The 16,329-nt window shown below is 41.9% G+C and overlaps 1 protein-coding gene across 5 annotated transcripts in view; it reads left to right on the top strand.

Moving 5' to 3' along the window:
• Nucleotides 1-16,329, top strand: part of Efcab5 (EF-hand calcium binding domain 5) — a 133,953-nt gene that overhangs the window by 81,159 nt on the left and 36,465 nt on the right. For 3 of the 5 annotated variants that reach the window (XM_076577575.1, XM_076577576.1, XM_076577573.1), the window contains exons 9-14: nucleotides 1,443-1,542; nucleotides 3,581-4,669; nucleotides 5,997-6,077; nucleotides 6,177-6,260; nucleotides 8,218-8,432; nucleotides 11,469-11,625. In XM_076577575.1, the coding sequence (XP_076433690.1) occupies nucleotides 1,443-1,542; nucleotides 3,581-4,669; nucleotides 5,997-6,077; nucleotides 6,177-6,260; nucleotides 8,218-8,432; nucleotides 11,469-11,625 (1,726 nt within the window). The remainder of the gene's footprint in view (nucleotides 1-1,442; nucleotides 1,543-3,580; nucleotides 4,670-5,996; nucleotides 6,078-6,176; nucleotides 6,261-8,217; nucleotides 8,433-11,468; nucleotides 11,626-16,329) is intronic. The other 2 variants (XM_076577577.1, XM_076577574.1) reach the window with 1 other exon arrangement.

The following is a 16,329-nucleotide window of genomic DNA, read 5'->3' as shown; positions in this document are numbered from 1 at the left end:
CATGTATGAATAGTTTGTCTGCATGGATGTAAATGCACCACAGGTATGCCTGGTGCCAGAAGAGGGGGTTGGAATCCCTGGAACTGGAGCTAAAGATGGTTAGGAACTGCCATTTGGGTGCAGGGAACCAAACCTGAAAAATCAGCAAGCCATTTCTCTAGCCCCTAAAATGAACAAAATATAGTTATCTACATAAATTAGATCCCAACATTGAGGAAACAAAATCACTTTGAAAGCTAGTGTGGTAACATATACCTGTAATCCCAGAACTTGGAAAGACAAAACAGGTGAATACTGAGTTCCAGGTCAGCCTGGGCTAACTACTAAATCTCAGGCCATACTGGGCTATATAGCAAGGTCCTGGCTCAAGCCCCTTCCAAAACCACAATTTAAAATGGCAATGTAAGCCAGGCGGTGGTGGTGATGCCTTTAATCCTAGCACTCGGGAGGCAGAGGCAGGCGGATCTCTGTGAGTTCGAGGCCAGCCTGGTCTACAAAGCGAGTTCCAGGAAAGGCACAAAGCTACACAGAGAAACCCTGTCTGGAAAAACCAAAAAATAAAAAAATTTTAAAAAATAAAATAAAATAAAATGGTAATGTAGAGAATGATACATATGTTTTAGCAGTCTAGCACACTTTTGTGCATGCTTTTTTATGTTCATGTGTGCATGTATGTGTATGCATGCACATGTAGAAGTCAAAAGAGAACCTTGGGTGTTATTCTTTTTGTTTGTTTGTTTGTTTGTTTGTTTGTTTGTTTGAGACAGAGTCTCTCAGTGGCCTGGAACTTGCCAAGTCAACTAGACTGGCTGGCCAGTGAGCCCCAGGGATCCACCTGTCCCCACTTCCCCAGTGCTGAGATTACAAGGACTCACCACCATGCCCAGCTTTTGTATGTAGGGCCTGGGAACTGAACTCCTCAGACCCTTGTGCTTGCAAGACAAGCACTTTACCAACTGAGCCAGCTCCCAAACCCTGCATGTGCTTTAAACAGTTGTTAATTCCAGCTGCTAAGATCACAGGTGGTGTTAGCTTTACCATGTTTTGTTGGTTTTCCTGTCATGAAAATTTTCTCAAAATAGTGTATAAACAAACAAGTAAGGAGCAGTTACCTGTGAAATGCACAGGTCAGGTTAGGTAAGAACCGAGACCTGTGCATTGAACTCATCAAGTAAAGCCAGTCACAACAAGTCTTTGTTAAATATCCACTAAGCCCAAGGCATTTTGACATGTAACAACAAGAGAAATGACTATAAGATCCAGCTTATTGAAATAATGAATATAAGATCTAGCTTATTGATTTTGATGGAGTAGCTTTTATTTTTATGATAATGATGGAGCTGGTGGTAGTCACAATGATAAACCTACTCAGAAAGTCATGATCTAGCATCACAAAAACTTGTAAATCTGCTGCAGCTACTCATTGCAATCTTTCCGTATAGGTGAAGGCCTTGGATCGGCAAAGGACACTGGCCTTGCTAGAAACATTCTATGATCAAAGCTCACAAACTACAAGGAGTTTACTCCGAAACCCAAGACAATGTAAGTGTCACTCAGAGGTAAGAGGGTACTGAGGCTGGGTGTTGGAGTACAATGGTAGATAACATGGGATCATTTTACTCCTGAGGGATCTCTGCATATCATCCCCCTGAGTCATGGTAGCCATACCTTATCTACTGTTCATACTCCCACAGAATTCACTTTTCTTTGCAGCTACATGTATTTCTCACTAGAGTGCAATATGCAAACTTCTGCCACAGCAGAATTCAGCTAGAATGAATTTTAAATGTGTTTCAATGAAGAAAGGCCTTGATGATGCTTTGAATGCCTTAGGAATTAAGTTAAGAATGGTTATTCTATTTTTAATGTCCAACTTAAAGTTCTAAGATTTCTGTGGGAGATATTTCCTTTTCCCAAGCAGCTTTACTTATATTGCTTTTATTGTAAAATATACATGTATACCTTGCATGCAAAAATATTCTTTTATATGTTTATCAATAAATACCATTACAGGGTTGTTGTAGTTTTTTACACTTATCTGTTATGGGAGCGAGAGTGCCATAGCACTCCCGTAGAGGTCAGAAGGCAGCTGTAAGTTCTCTCCTCCCACTTTGTGGGGCCAGAGGATCCAATTCAGATCTTCCCTCTGGCTTAGCAGCAAGATCCTTTACTTCCGAGGCATCCACTGACCCTATTTTTATTTTTTCTAAGAGAATGCCTTTTAATGGCTGAGTTTGCTAAACAATATTAATATCTTATTCTTGTGTGTAGACTTATTACTTGGAAACTTAAGAATCTGTAGGTGGTATACTAAAAGCTGTAGGAGCCACAGTGTTATAGCTTAATTACTAAATATTTTGGGAAGAATGGGGGCAGACAGGATTTTGTGGAATTTTATTGGGGGGATATACTTTTTCAGACGGGATCTCACTATGTAGCCTAATAAGTCCTGGAGACCTTAAATCTCTCCCTCTCCTGGGATCACAGCTGGCATAATCATATGCAGCAGATTTTGCTGGGATCAACAGCAGGATCCTGGTGAAAAGCATCCAGTCAGTCTTTCCCTGAAGTCCTTCCTTCTTAACTCTCTCGCGCTCTGGTCTCTCACTCCCTTTCTTTCTTCCGTACTAAAAACTGAACTTATATTTAACACACAACCTACCCCTGAGCTTCACTCTAAATTCTTTGCATAAAATTCTGAAGCACGTGTCCACTTACGTCATAGAAGAAGAGTTGAGGAATAAAGAACTGAAGGAACATGAAGGGATGGACAGTAAACCCAGTGAAAGCTTGCCATCGATAAGGCTAGCTTTTGTTCATATAGTGTAGGATTTTTAATTTATTATTATTTGAGTATGAGTGGGAGGTGTGTGTGTTGGGGGGGGGGTGCACGCATGCCACAGTGACCATGTGGAGGTCAGAGGGCAACTTTGTGGAATCGATTCTCTTCTTCTATCTCTGTGTGGGTTCTAGGGATCAAACTCAGGTCCTCAGTGCCGTGCATCAAGCACATCTCTCCAGCCTGTATTGTAGATATTTTAAAAGGTACTCGAGATGGAAAGACAGTTCCATTTCCCATCTCTATGCTGTGCTAATTGTGTGGAAAGGGACCACAGAGGTAAGGGACAAATCTCATTTAACTATCCAAGCAACACTCCAAACAGCAAAATAAAAGACACGTTCATTTTGTAAACCACACCATCCGGAAGGGCTGATAATTAATTCATAGTAGTGAGAATTCTTTGTGTTCTTTGAGTTTCTAATTGCAGCAAAAGGTACCTGATTTTGTTTTTTGCTTGGGGTTGTTGTTGTTGTTGATGTTGAAGACAGGATCTCTTTATGTATGGAACTCACTATGTAGACCAGGCTAGACTCAAACTCACAGAGATCTCCCTGCTTCTACCTCCCAAGTGCTGGGATTAAAGGTACGAGCCACCACACCCAATTCTGATATTTATTTTTAAAGTAATAAGCTTATGTTATAATCTCTGCCCTCAATGCTATTTTTTGCATTAATTCAATAATTCTAGTTCTACACTATAAGATTTTATTTAGATAACTCCTTTGTTGTGTGCATTAGGGCCATTAATTGAATTTGAGGAGATAGAGTTGTCTGAGTTCTGGGGAGATATGGATATGAAGAAGCATATTTATGAAGACTTTGATGAGGTGCTCTTAAAGATGAATGTGATAATGGCTGAAAAACTTGCTAGCAAACTCCAAGAAAATGAAGATCAAAATCTCCCACAAGAGCAAAGAGAGACAAGTGCAGACCAAGAACCATCCCCAGAATCAGCCACAGAGCCAGGAACACCACTGACTTCAGAACAAGGAGCCAGCAAAGAAAAGAGACCCCACAAAGGGTCTCTTACAGGACAAGGACAGGGCAAAGGGTCACGCAAATCATCCAGTTCAGGACAAGGATCTCGCAAAACGTCAGTAGCAGAGCCAAGATCGCACAGAGGAGGGTCAGTTGCAGAGCAAGGGTCCCGCAGAACTTCCACAGCCGAGCCAACACAGCCGAGAGGGTCAGTTGCAGAGCAAGGGTCCCGCAGAACTTCCGCAGTTGAACAGGAGCCACAGACAGGGCAAGACCCAAACAGTGACTCCGTGTCAGAACAAGAACCACAGGAAGGGTCAGTCATAGAGGAAGAAGGATCACAGAGAGGGTCAATTTCAGAACTTGAGCAACACAGAGCATCAATCGCAGAACAGCGCAAAAGGTCATCTGTAGATACTGGGTCTCGTAGAAGTTCAGAAGCCGGGTCGCGCAAAGGATCATTGATAGACCAAGGACAGCACAAAGGAACTGGAGGTCAGCGCAAAGGGTCAGCGGGACGCAAAGCGTCAAATTCAGAATATGAAACACGTGAAGAGTCCATAACAGAAGAGCCACAGTACGAGTCAGAACAAGGATCGCCGACGACAGACACCATTCTAGAAGAACCAGCCGCAGACTCAACCTCACAATTACAAGAAAGCGGCACCTTAAAAGAAAGTGAAGCCTTGAAATTTGATAAAATGGAATCTCAAGAAGAAAAGCCTTTGCCGACCATAAAAGAAAAGCAAGCCATAAAAGAAAAGCAAGCTGCCATGGATTCCCAACAGCGTGAGGAAGTTCCCGCAAACAGCAAAAAGCCAGGGGGCAGCAAAAAAGATCGCCTTCCAGGTAGTTATTGAATTCTATAAAAATCATCTTTCTGTACACACATATACACTTTCTGGAATGGCTGTTTAAAAATCTTTTTAGAAAGTATTCATTTAAGTTAGGATCTCTGCTGGCGTATCATGTCATGGAAAACCACAGATGTATTTTGGTGCTCAATACTTGAGTCTAGACTTTGAACGCTCGATTAAATGAGAATCAGAATGTTTATTATTAATTTACCTAGAATTTCATTTTTTACCAGAAGTCCATTAATATGAAATCTAGCAGTGTTTTGTTTTTAAGCAGAAATATTTTTGTTTTAAATGAAAATCACTTTTAAATTTTCTTTTATTTCAACAACTGGCCCAAGCATGGTGGCGTATGACTTTATTCTTCACATTCAGAAGGCAGAGGAAAGTGAATTGCCACAAGTTGGAGGCCAGCCTGGTCTACATAGTGAGTTCCAGGCAAGTCAAGCCTATCTAGAGAGACCCTGTCTCAGAAAAACAAACATATAAAATCAGGATTTTACATCTTTCATTTTTGCATTTTTTTTCTATAAGAGTTTCCAAAAACTGTGTTTCAGACCAAAAAAAAAACCACTCTGGATTTTAAATATTTTAAAGTATTTTTAAATTTTATTTTATGGGTATGGGTGTTTTGCTTGTATACATGTCTACACTATGTGTGCAATACCCACAGACGCCAAAAGGGGGCGATGGTTCCTCTGGAACTGGAGTTACAGATGGTTGTGAGACACGGTATGGGAGCTGGGAACAGAACCTAGACCCTCTTCAAGCATAAGTGCTCTTAAATGGCTAAGCCATCTCTCCAGCCCCCTGAATTTTAATATTTATTCATCCCATTGGCTAGAATTTAGACATCTAGTAACACTCTGCTATAAGAGAGGCTGGGAAATACAGCCTCACTCTGTGTGGCCAAACAAATAGCTTTTGCCACAGAATCTCTCTCAACAATTAAAATTATTAAGTGATTCCATTGTGGTTGGTTATGATACACATACATGGGAAGGTCTTGGGTTTTGGGCTGTTATGTATGCAAGGAATTTGTCTCATTAAGCTCACTCAGAATGTCTAATGAATTATATTATTTCTAATCCATAGAAATTTTCTTTTCGTGTGTGTGTGTGTGTGTGTGTGTGTGTGTGTGTGTGTGTGTGTGTGTGCATGTCACAGTACACGTGTGAAGGTCAGAGGACAACTTTCAGGCATCAGTCCTTTCCTTCTACCATTCGAATCTTTGGGATTAAACTCAGGTCACCGGACTTGAGAACAAGCACTTCTACCCACCCGCCATCACACCAGCCTTGTCTTTTTCTTTATTCCAGTAGGAGCTTCAAAAATGGACCCTGAGAAAGACAAAGCCTGCGAACCGAAGCCCCAACACATAGAAGGAAAATCATGGTCAGGTAGTATCTCACTCAGTGTTTCTTGTCTTTGTACACTAGAGGGAAAGCATGGTTAAAGTGGAATAAAACGAGCTGTGTTGTGGAATGTGTTTCTCACAGGTGAATTTTTGGCCTGTGACTGGAAGGCACAATCTGAAGATGAGGAGCAGGCAAAATTAATCTACGGTGACTCCAGATTCACAGGTGCATGTTAACAAACTCGGAAACACAGATGACAGTCGAACACATGGCTCTAGTTTACCACTGTGTCTGGTGCTGAAGGCTGGCTTCAACTAAAACACACTGACATCCCTATCTCTCTTGTCCCCGGGAACTGACTAACCTAAATAGAAGGAAGATGGGGTTTTGTTTGTTTGTTTGTTTGTTTTTGGGTGGTGGTATGCTTTCGGTAGTGACATATACTATTGGTGAGCGTCCTCAGGCTTTAAAATTGCTGTCATTGGTATACTTTATTTTTAACTATTGCATACCCTCACACTGCTTTAACGACATGATCCAAGCATACAAGGGAATCAGATATTAGCTAGAACTCATTAAAAATACATTATTTGTTTTCCTAGTAGGTCTACACCCAAACATGTTAGGCAGGTGAGTCTGTCTTGTTTATGAAGACTTAACAAAGAAAAACTATTGAACCAACGGAAGAGCTGTTCTTACCGCTCAGATAAGCCGCATTTTATAGCTACAATTATATCAAGCAACAATCATGTTTTTAAAAATGCTATTTTATTATTTTCTCCATCACTTTAAGTAGTAGAACTAATTATAATTAGATCAAGATTATTTTCTACATGCAATTTTTTTCTCATTTAAGCTTGAATCAAATAGTGAATTTTGTTTTTAATTTAGTTAATTAACTAATTGGTATTTGCACATGTGATTTATGCATGTTTTTGTGCACTTACATATGGGTGCATGCATCCATGCATTATGTGTAAGAACCAGAGGTTGATGTATCTTTTTCTGTTGCTGACAATTTACTATTCAGTAGATAAAGTCTTTCATGGAACCTGGAGCTTGCTCTTTCAGCTACACTGGCTGTTCAGCATTACCACAGGATCTTCCTGTCAACATCCCATAGCACTGGGATTATAGGCACATGCTGCTGTACCCAGTTTTTACATGGATCCAGCTTCTCATGGTTGTTCAGCAAAGCCTTTACCCATGGAACCATTTCCCAAGGCAAAAATGATATACTGTCTGTCCTCAAAATGTTTTAATGAACATACATAATGTTTGTCAAGTTCCTATGACTAGCAAGTTCATATTCTTTCTCTATGTCAGTTTTGGTTGGCAATGTTTTTAAAATCTTTGGGTAATTATTTCTAAGTTACATCAGATCCCACATAGAATCAAAATGGCAGGAGTGGTTGACTCAAGGCGTAAATGAAGCATGAGTCAGTAGGCTAACATTTTATGAAAAATACCTCATGTTGCCACCTTGCTCTCCCAGACAAATGTGTTAGCTGACCCCCTCGGGGGGGAGGAGCTGGTGTGTAGCATTTACTAATGTATATAAGTGGGAACTCCAGCCTGTAGCTGGCTTTGAGCGTAACCAGCTCCAATCGAGGACACCTTCTCTCAGCCTCTCAGCCACAGTCTGTGGCACTTTCAATTTTAGTCAGGTTCCCTTCACATTGTCTCAAAAGTGGCCACAGGAGCTCTATCTATGTATCACATGCTACTAATTCAGCAATCAGAAAACAAAACAAAAATCTCCTTAGTGGTTTTCAAAATAGTGCTGAAGCTAATTCTCATTGGCCTACAGTAGGCTGTGTTGTTGTCGTATGTGAATTCTTGGCCAAATCTTACATCATATGTCCATGGAGCCAGGGTAGGAAGGCTCGGTGCCCTCTCACTCCTCCTTCAAACTGGCCATGGAAGAGAATTATTCCCCAGAGAAAACCATGGATGCCATCCTCATAGAGGGAGCGTGGATTCCTGAGAGGCAAAACCAAAGGATGTTGGAGGCAGAGTTTTAGCTCAGCGGTACTGTCCGTGCTTAGGATGTGCAAAGCCCATGTCCAATCCTCTGCCCCAAAACAAAGTGATGGGAGGTTTCTATCATAGCAGGGGCTTGGTTTTTCCCTGAAATTGAGAGAAGCATTTACTTTACTGCCTGACGCATCCCGCTTCACAGACCTACATGCGATTGTTAGGAATATCCAGACTTACAAGGAAATAAAAGGGAGGAGTGCCTTCGATGGAGTGTCCCTCAACTTGCTGCAGTTTGTGCAACTCCTCGAGACATTTGTTGGTGAAGACACCCCCTTAAGTGTCAGCCAGAGCCTCACCTCCTTTTTTCAGAAGAACTATTTTGAAACAAAACAAGAGAAGATGAAAGCCTTGGAACAGGTAGGTAATATGACTTACCAGTGCAGCAAGTAAGGTCACTATTACCCATAAATCTCCCAGCCTCGGTTGCTCCTAATGTGGTGTCTCTTTAAAAATGTATGGCCAACTGTACCACTTTATTTCAACCAGCATAACCATTAAATGCCCTTTTGATGGTCAAGATCACACTCCAGAGAACTCATTTTCCTAAAAATGACATGATTGCTGCTGGCAAGAAGTGGCTCAGGGTGCAGCTTTGTTCCTCTTCTCTGAAGCCTGAAGTGCAGATGTGTGTATGCACTGTCCGCCTTGTGAGCGCATATGCAAATGCACATACTTTAGGGATATGGTCATGCCTTGAGTATGTATTTTTATTCATGGGCCCCCAGTGGCACACACGTCCTAAGCACTTACTGCTTTCTTGAGTGATAAGTGCATGCACACCCATTACCTTATATGAGCAATTTACTGCATCTCATGGGAAACGTAGGAATTAGTCTCGCTAAGTTTATTCAAGCAATCTCATCATTCTCATGAGTCTTCTCAACCCAAGTCCAGTCTTGATATCTCTTCAGCCTCCTAAATGCTGTCCCCTTCCCTTAACCAACAAGTACTTTTTTTCTCGTGTGTGTGTGTGTGTGTGTGTGTGTGTGTGTGTGTATCTATGTGTCTGTGTGTGTCTGTGTGCTGTGTATCTCTGTGTGTGTGTGTCTGTGTGCCTGTGTGTATCTATGTGTCTGTGTGTATATGTCTTTGTGTGTATCTATGTGTTTGTGTGTCTCTGTGTGTGTGTCTGTGTGTGTATGTGTTGTGTGCCTGTGTGTGTATCTATGTGTCTGTGTATTTGTGTGTCTGTGTGTGTCTGTGTTTCTGTGTATGTCTGTGTGTGTGCGTGTGTGTGTGTGTGTGTGTGTGTGTGTGTGTGTGTGTGTGTGTGTTGTGCTGAAGATCAAACCTAAGGGCTTGTATAATTTAAGCAGTGCTCTCTTACTGAGCTGTACCACCAGCCTTTGGAGGATCTTTTTGGGTTTGTTGTTGTTGTTGTTGTTGTTGTTATTGGTTTTGGTTTTTTGAGACAGGATTTCTTTGTGTACCCTTGGCTGTCCTAGAACTCGATTTGTAGACCAGGCTGGCCTCGAACTCACAGAGATCCTCCTGCCCCTGCCTTCTGAGTGCTGAGATTAAAGGCGTGTGCCACCACACCCGGCTAAGCCCTTGGTTTTTTGACAGAGAGCCTTTGCTATGTAACACAGCCTGTCCCTGAACTCATAAACCTTCTGCTTTAGTCTCGTGAGTGCTGAGACTATAGATATGTGCCAGCCTGTCCTTGAACTCATAAACCTTCTGCTTTAGTCTCGTGAGTGCTGAGACTATAGATATGTGCCATCATGGCTGGCATATTCATTATTTTTTTTTAAAGATTTATTTATTATGTATACAGAAGAGGGCACCAGATCTCATTACAGACGGTTGTAAGCCACCATGTGGGTGCTGGGAATTGAACTCAGGACCTCTGGAAGAACAGCCAGTGCTCTTAACCTCTGAGACATCTCTCCAGCCCCCATATTCATTATTTTTAAAATTAAATTTATCTATATAGTAATTCAATAATTGTTAATTATTATATAATAAAAATATCTAGTAAAATTCTTAAAAAATGTCAAAAATCAATGTTAGGTTAAATAAATGTTAAATATAAACATTTTTCCTTTTTATTTTAAAAAAAGATTTATTTTATTTTTAATTATGTATACTTGTGTGTGTCTATGTATGTACATATGAGTCTAAGTATCTATGGAGGAAAGAGGCTTTGGACTCCCTGGAGCTAGAGTTATAGGCAGTTGTGAGCTGTCAGATGTGGGTGCTGAGAATCGAACTTGGATCTTCTGGAAGAACAGCAGGATGTGCTCACGAGTGCTGAGCCATCTCCCCAGCCTCACTAGGGTTTGTTTGTTTTTTTTTTTTTTAACAAAGTCGTTTGTTGTTGCTGTTATTTGAACACTGTCATTTATTCATTCCTTTTCTTTACAAATCATATGCCCTTAAAAAACCAGGTAGAGCTGCCCATGTGTTTATCATCAGTTTGAATAACCAGGGAAGAAGTAAAAAGAAATAATAAAAAACCTTTAAGGAGTATAGTATCCTTTCTTTTTTTTTTCATTCTTTTTTTTAAATTTTATTTTACAATACTATTCAGTTCTACATAACAGCCACAGATTCCCTTGTTCTCTCCCTTCCTGCCCCCCTCCCCTTACCCCCAGCCCACCCCCCATTCCCACCTCCTCCAGATCAAGGTCTCCCCTGAGGACTGAGATCGACCTGATAGACTCAGTCCAGGCAGGTCCAGTCCCCTCCTCCCAGATTGAGTCAAGCATCCCTGCGTAAGTCCCAGGTTTCAAACAGCTATCTCATGCAGCGAGCCCAGGACCTGGTACCACTGCCTAGATGCCTCCCAAACAGATCAAGCCAATCGACTGTCTCACCTATTCAGAGGGCCTGATCCAGTTGGGGGCCCCTCAGCCTTTGGTTCATAGTTCACGTGTTTCCATTCGTTTGGCTATTTGTCCCTGTGCTTTATCCAACCTTGGTTTCAACCATTCTCGTTCATATAAACCCTCCTCTTTCTCGCTAATTAGACTCCCAGCGCTCCACCCGGGGCCTAGGCGTGGATGTCTGCACCCAGATTCCTCAGTACTTGGATGGGGTTTCTGGCACAACTATTAGGGTGTTTGGCCATCCCATCACCAGAGTAGGTCAGTCCCGGCTGTCTCAGCTGTTAAAAGCTAGGCTCACAACCAAAAAGTATAGTATCCTTTCTAATCTAAAGTGTTTTGGTCTCCTACAGCAAATCCCTGCACGTTTTTGGTTGAGAAGTGAAACAGGGAAATGGCCATTAGGGGATTAGAGTCAGTCTCTGCATTTCCCTCTAATATCCTTAGCCCCAAAGCAAAGCTGTTTCCAAAAAGAGAGAGATGCTACACTTCCTTTAAATGCAAGATGCCTGCCACCACAATGAAGACTATATCTCCTCTGCTTATGTTCCTGTTTGTAACCTAGGCTAGACAAAACGCTTTCCGAGTCCGACGGATACTTCTTCTAGAAGCCCTCTTCCAGAAGTGGGACAATGATGGCTCAGGCTTTCTGAGTCTGAATGAAGTGGATGATCTCCTGTACACATACAAGGAGGGAATGGAAAGAGAGTCTATGAAGAAAGGTAAAATATTAGCATGTTCCTGCTGTGTAACCTGACTTTCAGTTTCTCAATGCTATGCCGTGTACACAAAGTCCAAAACAAGCAGCAGAGGCTAGGGAGCGACTCAGTTGGTAAAGTTCTTGCTATGTGAGCATCAGCTCTGAATTTGGATCCCAGCAGCTACACAAGAGTCAGGCACTGCGGCATAGGTCAGGCATCACTAGGGAGGCAGAGGCAAGAGGGCCCCTGGGCCATATTGGTCAGCCCGTCTAGCTAAATCAGTGAGCTCCAGAATCAGTGAGTGACCCTGTCTTGAAAACAAAGTAGGAAGTAATTGAGTAAGACAGCCAGCATCAACCTCTGGCCTCCATGTACACATACACTGGCATGCACAAGTGCACACACTCATTAACATGTACATAACACTCTCTCTGTCTCTGTCTCTCTCTCTCTGTCTCTGTATCTCTCTGTCTCTCTGTCTCTCTGTCTCTCTCTGTCTCTCTCTCACTCTCACTCACTGGCTGTTCCAAACCTGCTGGTACGTTTAATTTTTTTTTCTTCTTTCGATCCAGGGATTGACTTTACAGCTTCATGTATGATGGTCAAGCCCTCTGAGCTGTATCTTTCTATCCCTTACTTGACTTTTAAATTTTATTTTATTCGCTTATTTTGGTTTTTCAAGACAGGGTTTCTCAGCTCTAGCTGTCCTGGAAATCTCTTTGTAGACCAGGCTGGCCTCGAACTCACAGAGATCTACCTGCCTCTGCTTCTGCCTCTGCCTCCCGAGTGCTGGGATTAAAGGTGTGCGCCACCACTGCCCAGCCATTTATTTTATTTTATTTTTAAACAGAGTTTCATTAAGCTTTCCAGACTGGTTTTAAACTGGCTGTTGTAGTCAACAGCCAGTTTAGTCAACCTTGGACTTTTAATCTTCCTGCCTCAGCCCATTGAGCAGCTGGGATTACAGGCCTGCACCACCAGACCCAGGAGTTAGAGTTGCTAAATGGAACACAGTGAGTGCCAAAGAGTGTGCAGATGGGTAGGAACGCGTGTGTGTTCAAGAGTGGAACATGTTGCTGAGTGTTTCCAGCCCAGACCGTGAGCCCAGGCAGATTCTGTGTGGGAACCGATTGCCTCTGTTTCTGAAGTTGAAGTTCCCAAACTGTGCACTGTCACTGCCTGAATTCTTGTTTCCTGCTTTTGTAAGTTCTCAGCTATCGAGTCTGGCTGGGGCTGAAGTTCCTCTGCAGTATACCAATTCTTTATTCTCTCTAATGATTTTTTCTTTTGAGACAGGGTTTCTCTGTATAGCCTTAGCAGTCCTGGAACTCGCTCTGTAGACCAGGCTGGCCTTAAACTCATAGAGATCCACATGCCTCTGCCTCCCAAGAGCTGGGATTAAAGTCGTGGGCCACCACTGCCCAGCCTCTTTATTGATTTTGTTTTTCTCTTCTTTTTTTCTTATATTTTTATTTCCTAGCTGACATAAAACTACTATTCTTTTGCTAGAAAACTGGGATGTTAGGAATCCCTCAGAAATCCTTCAGTCTGTTCTTGGTTACTATGACCCTGATACATTTGAAGATGGTAAGCTGGTTGTTGGTAGTGTGCTCTTACACAGATTTGTCTATTGTTTCCTTGTGGTTAAATCCAGGTTACTCATCTTTTGGCAGGATCAGAACACATAATCAATGTTTTATTCTTACCAAATTCTATTAGAAATCCTATGATAACAACATTGATCAATTGATTAAAATGGTATGTGCTGGGTTGGATATAGAGCCCAGTAAGCAGTGTACTTGCCTCATAGGCACAAAGCCCTGAGTTTGATTCCCAGCACTTCACAAACTAGGTTTTCTGGTATACCTCTGTAGAATCAGACCGGCCTTGGCTAGAGAGCAAGTTCAAGGCTAAGCTGGGATACATGAGAACTCTATAAAAAAATTTTTTTTCTGTTGAACTCTTCCACTTTTTTAAGTGACTTTTTTTGTTTATGAACAGTATGTTGTAGATGTACTTTGAAACATTGTAAAAGTTTCTCTCTGTGGTCAAACTTTTTGTTTATGATAGCACACAACAGTTTCTTGTTTTAGTCCTTGGGTTATAATCCAGTATTATCATTGTTGGTTTAGTGTTCATATTGCCCCAGATTTAGTCCTTTTCCTGGCTCCCCTGTCCTGTCATCTCCCCTGCTCTCAACATTGTTTCATGAAAACGTTCAGATATGCAGCGAGTCTGGAAGAATCTTGTAAGGCGGCATCTACACTCCCAGAGCCTAAGCTCTGCCACTGGGCTTCCCCACGGCTGCTTCTTGTTACTGTTCACTCCTTAGCTTAGCTTTCCATCTGTTTCTCTATTGTTGATAAATCTTAACGCAACATGTACACGTCTTCCTGAGCACACAGCTATGCCTCTAATTCACGTGAGTTCACTATTTAGTAACCTTTTTCTCAATGCAACATTCCCACAAAATTGGGTGTTTAAATTTTAAGTGTAAATTTGCTGAGTTTTGACAAATCCGTGAGCAGTATAGCTCGTGCTTCTTTGGAGACATAGAACAGAGGCTCCTCCATGTCCTTTTCTCATGCAGTCCCACAGCACAACTCCCAAGGCAACCACTGAGGCTTTTTCCCACCATGATTTTTCTTGTCTAGAGCCTCTGTCTATGATCAATAGAATCATACGATACACACCCTTTTAGGTAAGGCTTCTTTTCACTCGGCATCATTTTTCTTGAGATTCTTAGATGTTGCAGATTCTGAGCCACTGTGCATTAGCTCTTTTTGGTTTTTAAAGGAATGCTAGACAGTTTCCTCTGCCATGTTAGTGTCTCCATCATTCTTGGAGCACTTCTTTGCTTTCTGACATGAGATCTTCCGGGTACATCTTATGCTTCAACCATTTCCATCCTGAAATAATCACCTTCCCCAGGAAAAACCTCAGTTTCTTTTGATGAAGGGTAGTGTTTAGAAGCCAAGATGTGAGGTATACAAGCGCTGTTTCTCCCAAGGTTTTCCTCTTGGGTTTGTCAGGAGACAGAGCTAGAGAATTTGCATATGCACATGCATGTTTATACGAGTATAAAACACATCTCTACTAACATTAATAATCATGAGTTCACACACCAATACTTCCCTGTCCAATTCAAAACAACAGAACCCATTCTTGTTTCCTCCCACTCTTGTAGATCCTTTCCCCTCTCCACATCAACCCCATAGATGTGCCTAGCATATGTCTTAGGCTCTAACACTCCATGCATGCCAAGGCTCTTTCTCACATAGATGTCCTCTTCAGCCATTCAGGCTCAACTCCCTATGCAGAGCTAACTGCTACCTGGAAGTCTTACCAAGGCTGATTTCTCATTTTGGACTTCCCTTTGATAAAAATATTCTTTTCATCGTCTTTAGGTTGTGACTCCTTAGGCTGGATGTTCTTCTGTTTAGATGTCCTCTTCACTCTATTCAAACCTAACCTACCTCTCTGTAGAGCCACCCTCCTCACCCACACGGGCTAAAGGTTGCTCTTCCCCTGTGGTCCTCACACTGCTCAGGCTCTGACAACCCATGCCAAGCTACTCTCGAAGGCTGCCATTCTTGGCACCTGTGAACTCTGATACTCTGCATCACCTTGGCTTTCTCTGAGTTCAAGTCCAGCCTGGTCTACATAGAAAGTCCCAGGCCAGCCAGGACTACAGAGTGAGATTCTGTCTCAAGAAAACAAGCAAACAGGAAAGGCCTGGCATTTTACTATACTAAACCAGCCACTCTGACTAGAGGCATAGAATGTCCTAATTGGTGTGACCCTGGAGAACATGTTCTAAGTCTAAAACTACAGTGGAGCCCACTCAAACCCATGAGCTGCAATGAGAATAGAGTGGTTTCCCCAAGGCAAACTTGTAACTACAAACAAGAAAATCAGTGGATGCTAAAGAGCTACAAATCAATGAATGCCTGACTACAGAAATAAGAGCTTCCCATGATAAAATGCCTCCGATTCCAGGTAGTGCTTCTTAATTGTCAAATAAATGATACTGAATGGATGCTCTTGTCATTAAAGGGAAGGGAAAAGCATATGGAAGACATTTTGAGAGAAAAGCTAGAACCCGCTTTAAAAGGAAGGGACATATGCCCTATCTATTAGTGACTTTTCTCAGCTGTGACACAAATACGTGATGAAAGCAGCTTATGGAAGGGAGGGTTTGTTTTGACTCACAATTTGGGACGTGGACCATCATGGTGAGGAAAGTCTGGTGTCAGGAAAGGGAGGTAGCTGGTCACATAGTCATTGCAACCACAATCAGAAAGCAAGTGGGAGTGAATGCTGATACTCAGCTCGCTTTCTCTGTTTTACTTAGTTCAAGGGATCCAGCCCAAGGAATGTACCCTGCCACCTTAATTACCCAATCTAAAACTCCCTCATAGATATGCTCAGAGATTGGTTACCAAGGTAATTATTGATCCTATCAGGTTGGCAATCATTATAAGCCATCACATCCCTGTGACTTGTTAATGTATAATAAATGTCAAAACACTTTCACAGACGTTCCAGGAGACATGTACCAAAATACTTATAGTGCAGTTCCTAGGAGTAAAATATTAAAAATACCTGAAACCCACATTGCCAGAAGAACAAATAATCAATGATGTTATTTTCACATAATGAACACAGTGGCTAAGATGGATGAGTCAAAGCTACAGAAATAACCTGATGGACATGGTAGTACAA

The sequence above is a fragment of the Peromyscus maniculatus genome, chromosome 8, assembly GCF_049852395.1.
Source record: "Peromyscus maniculatus bairdii isolate BWxNUB_F1_BW_parent chromosome 8, HU_Pman_BW_mat_3.1, whole genome shotgun sequence".
Taxonomy (NCBI): Eukaryota; Metazoa; Chordata; class Mammalia; order Rodentia; family Cricetidae; genus Peromyscus; species Peromyscus maniculatus.
Note: the sequence above shows the minus strand (reverse complement) of the source record. Positions and strands in the feature narration are given on the sequence as shown.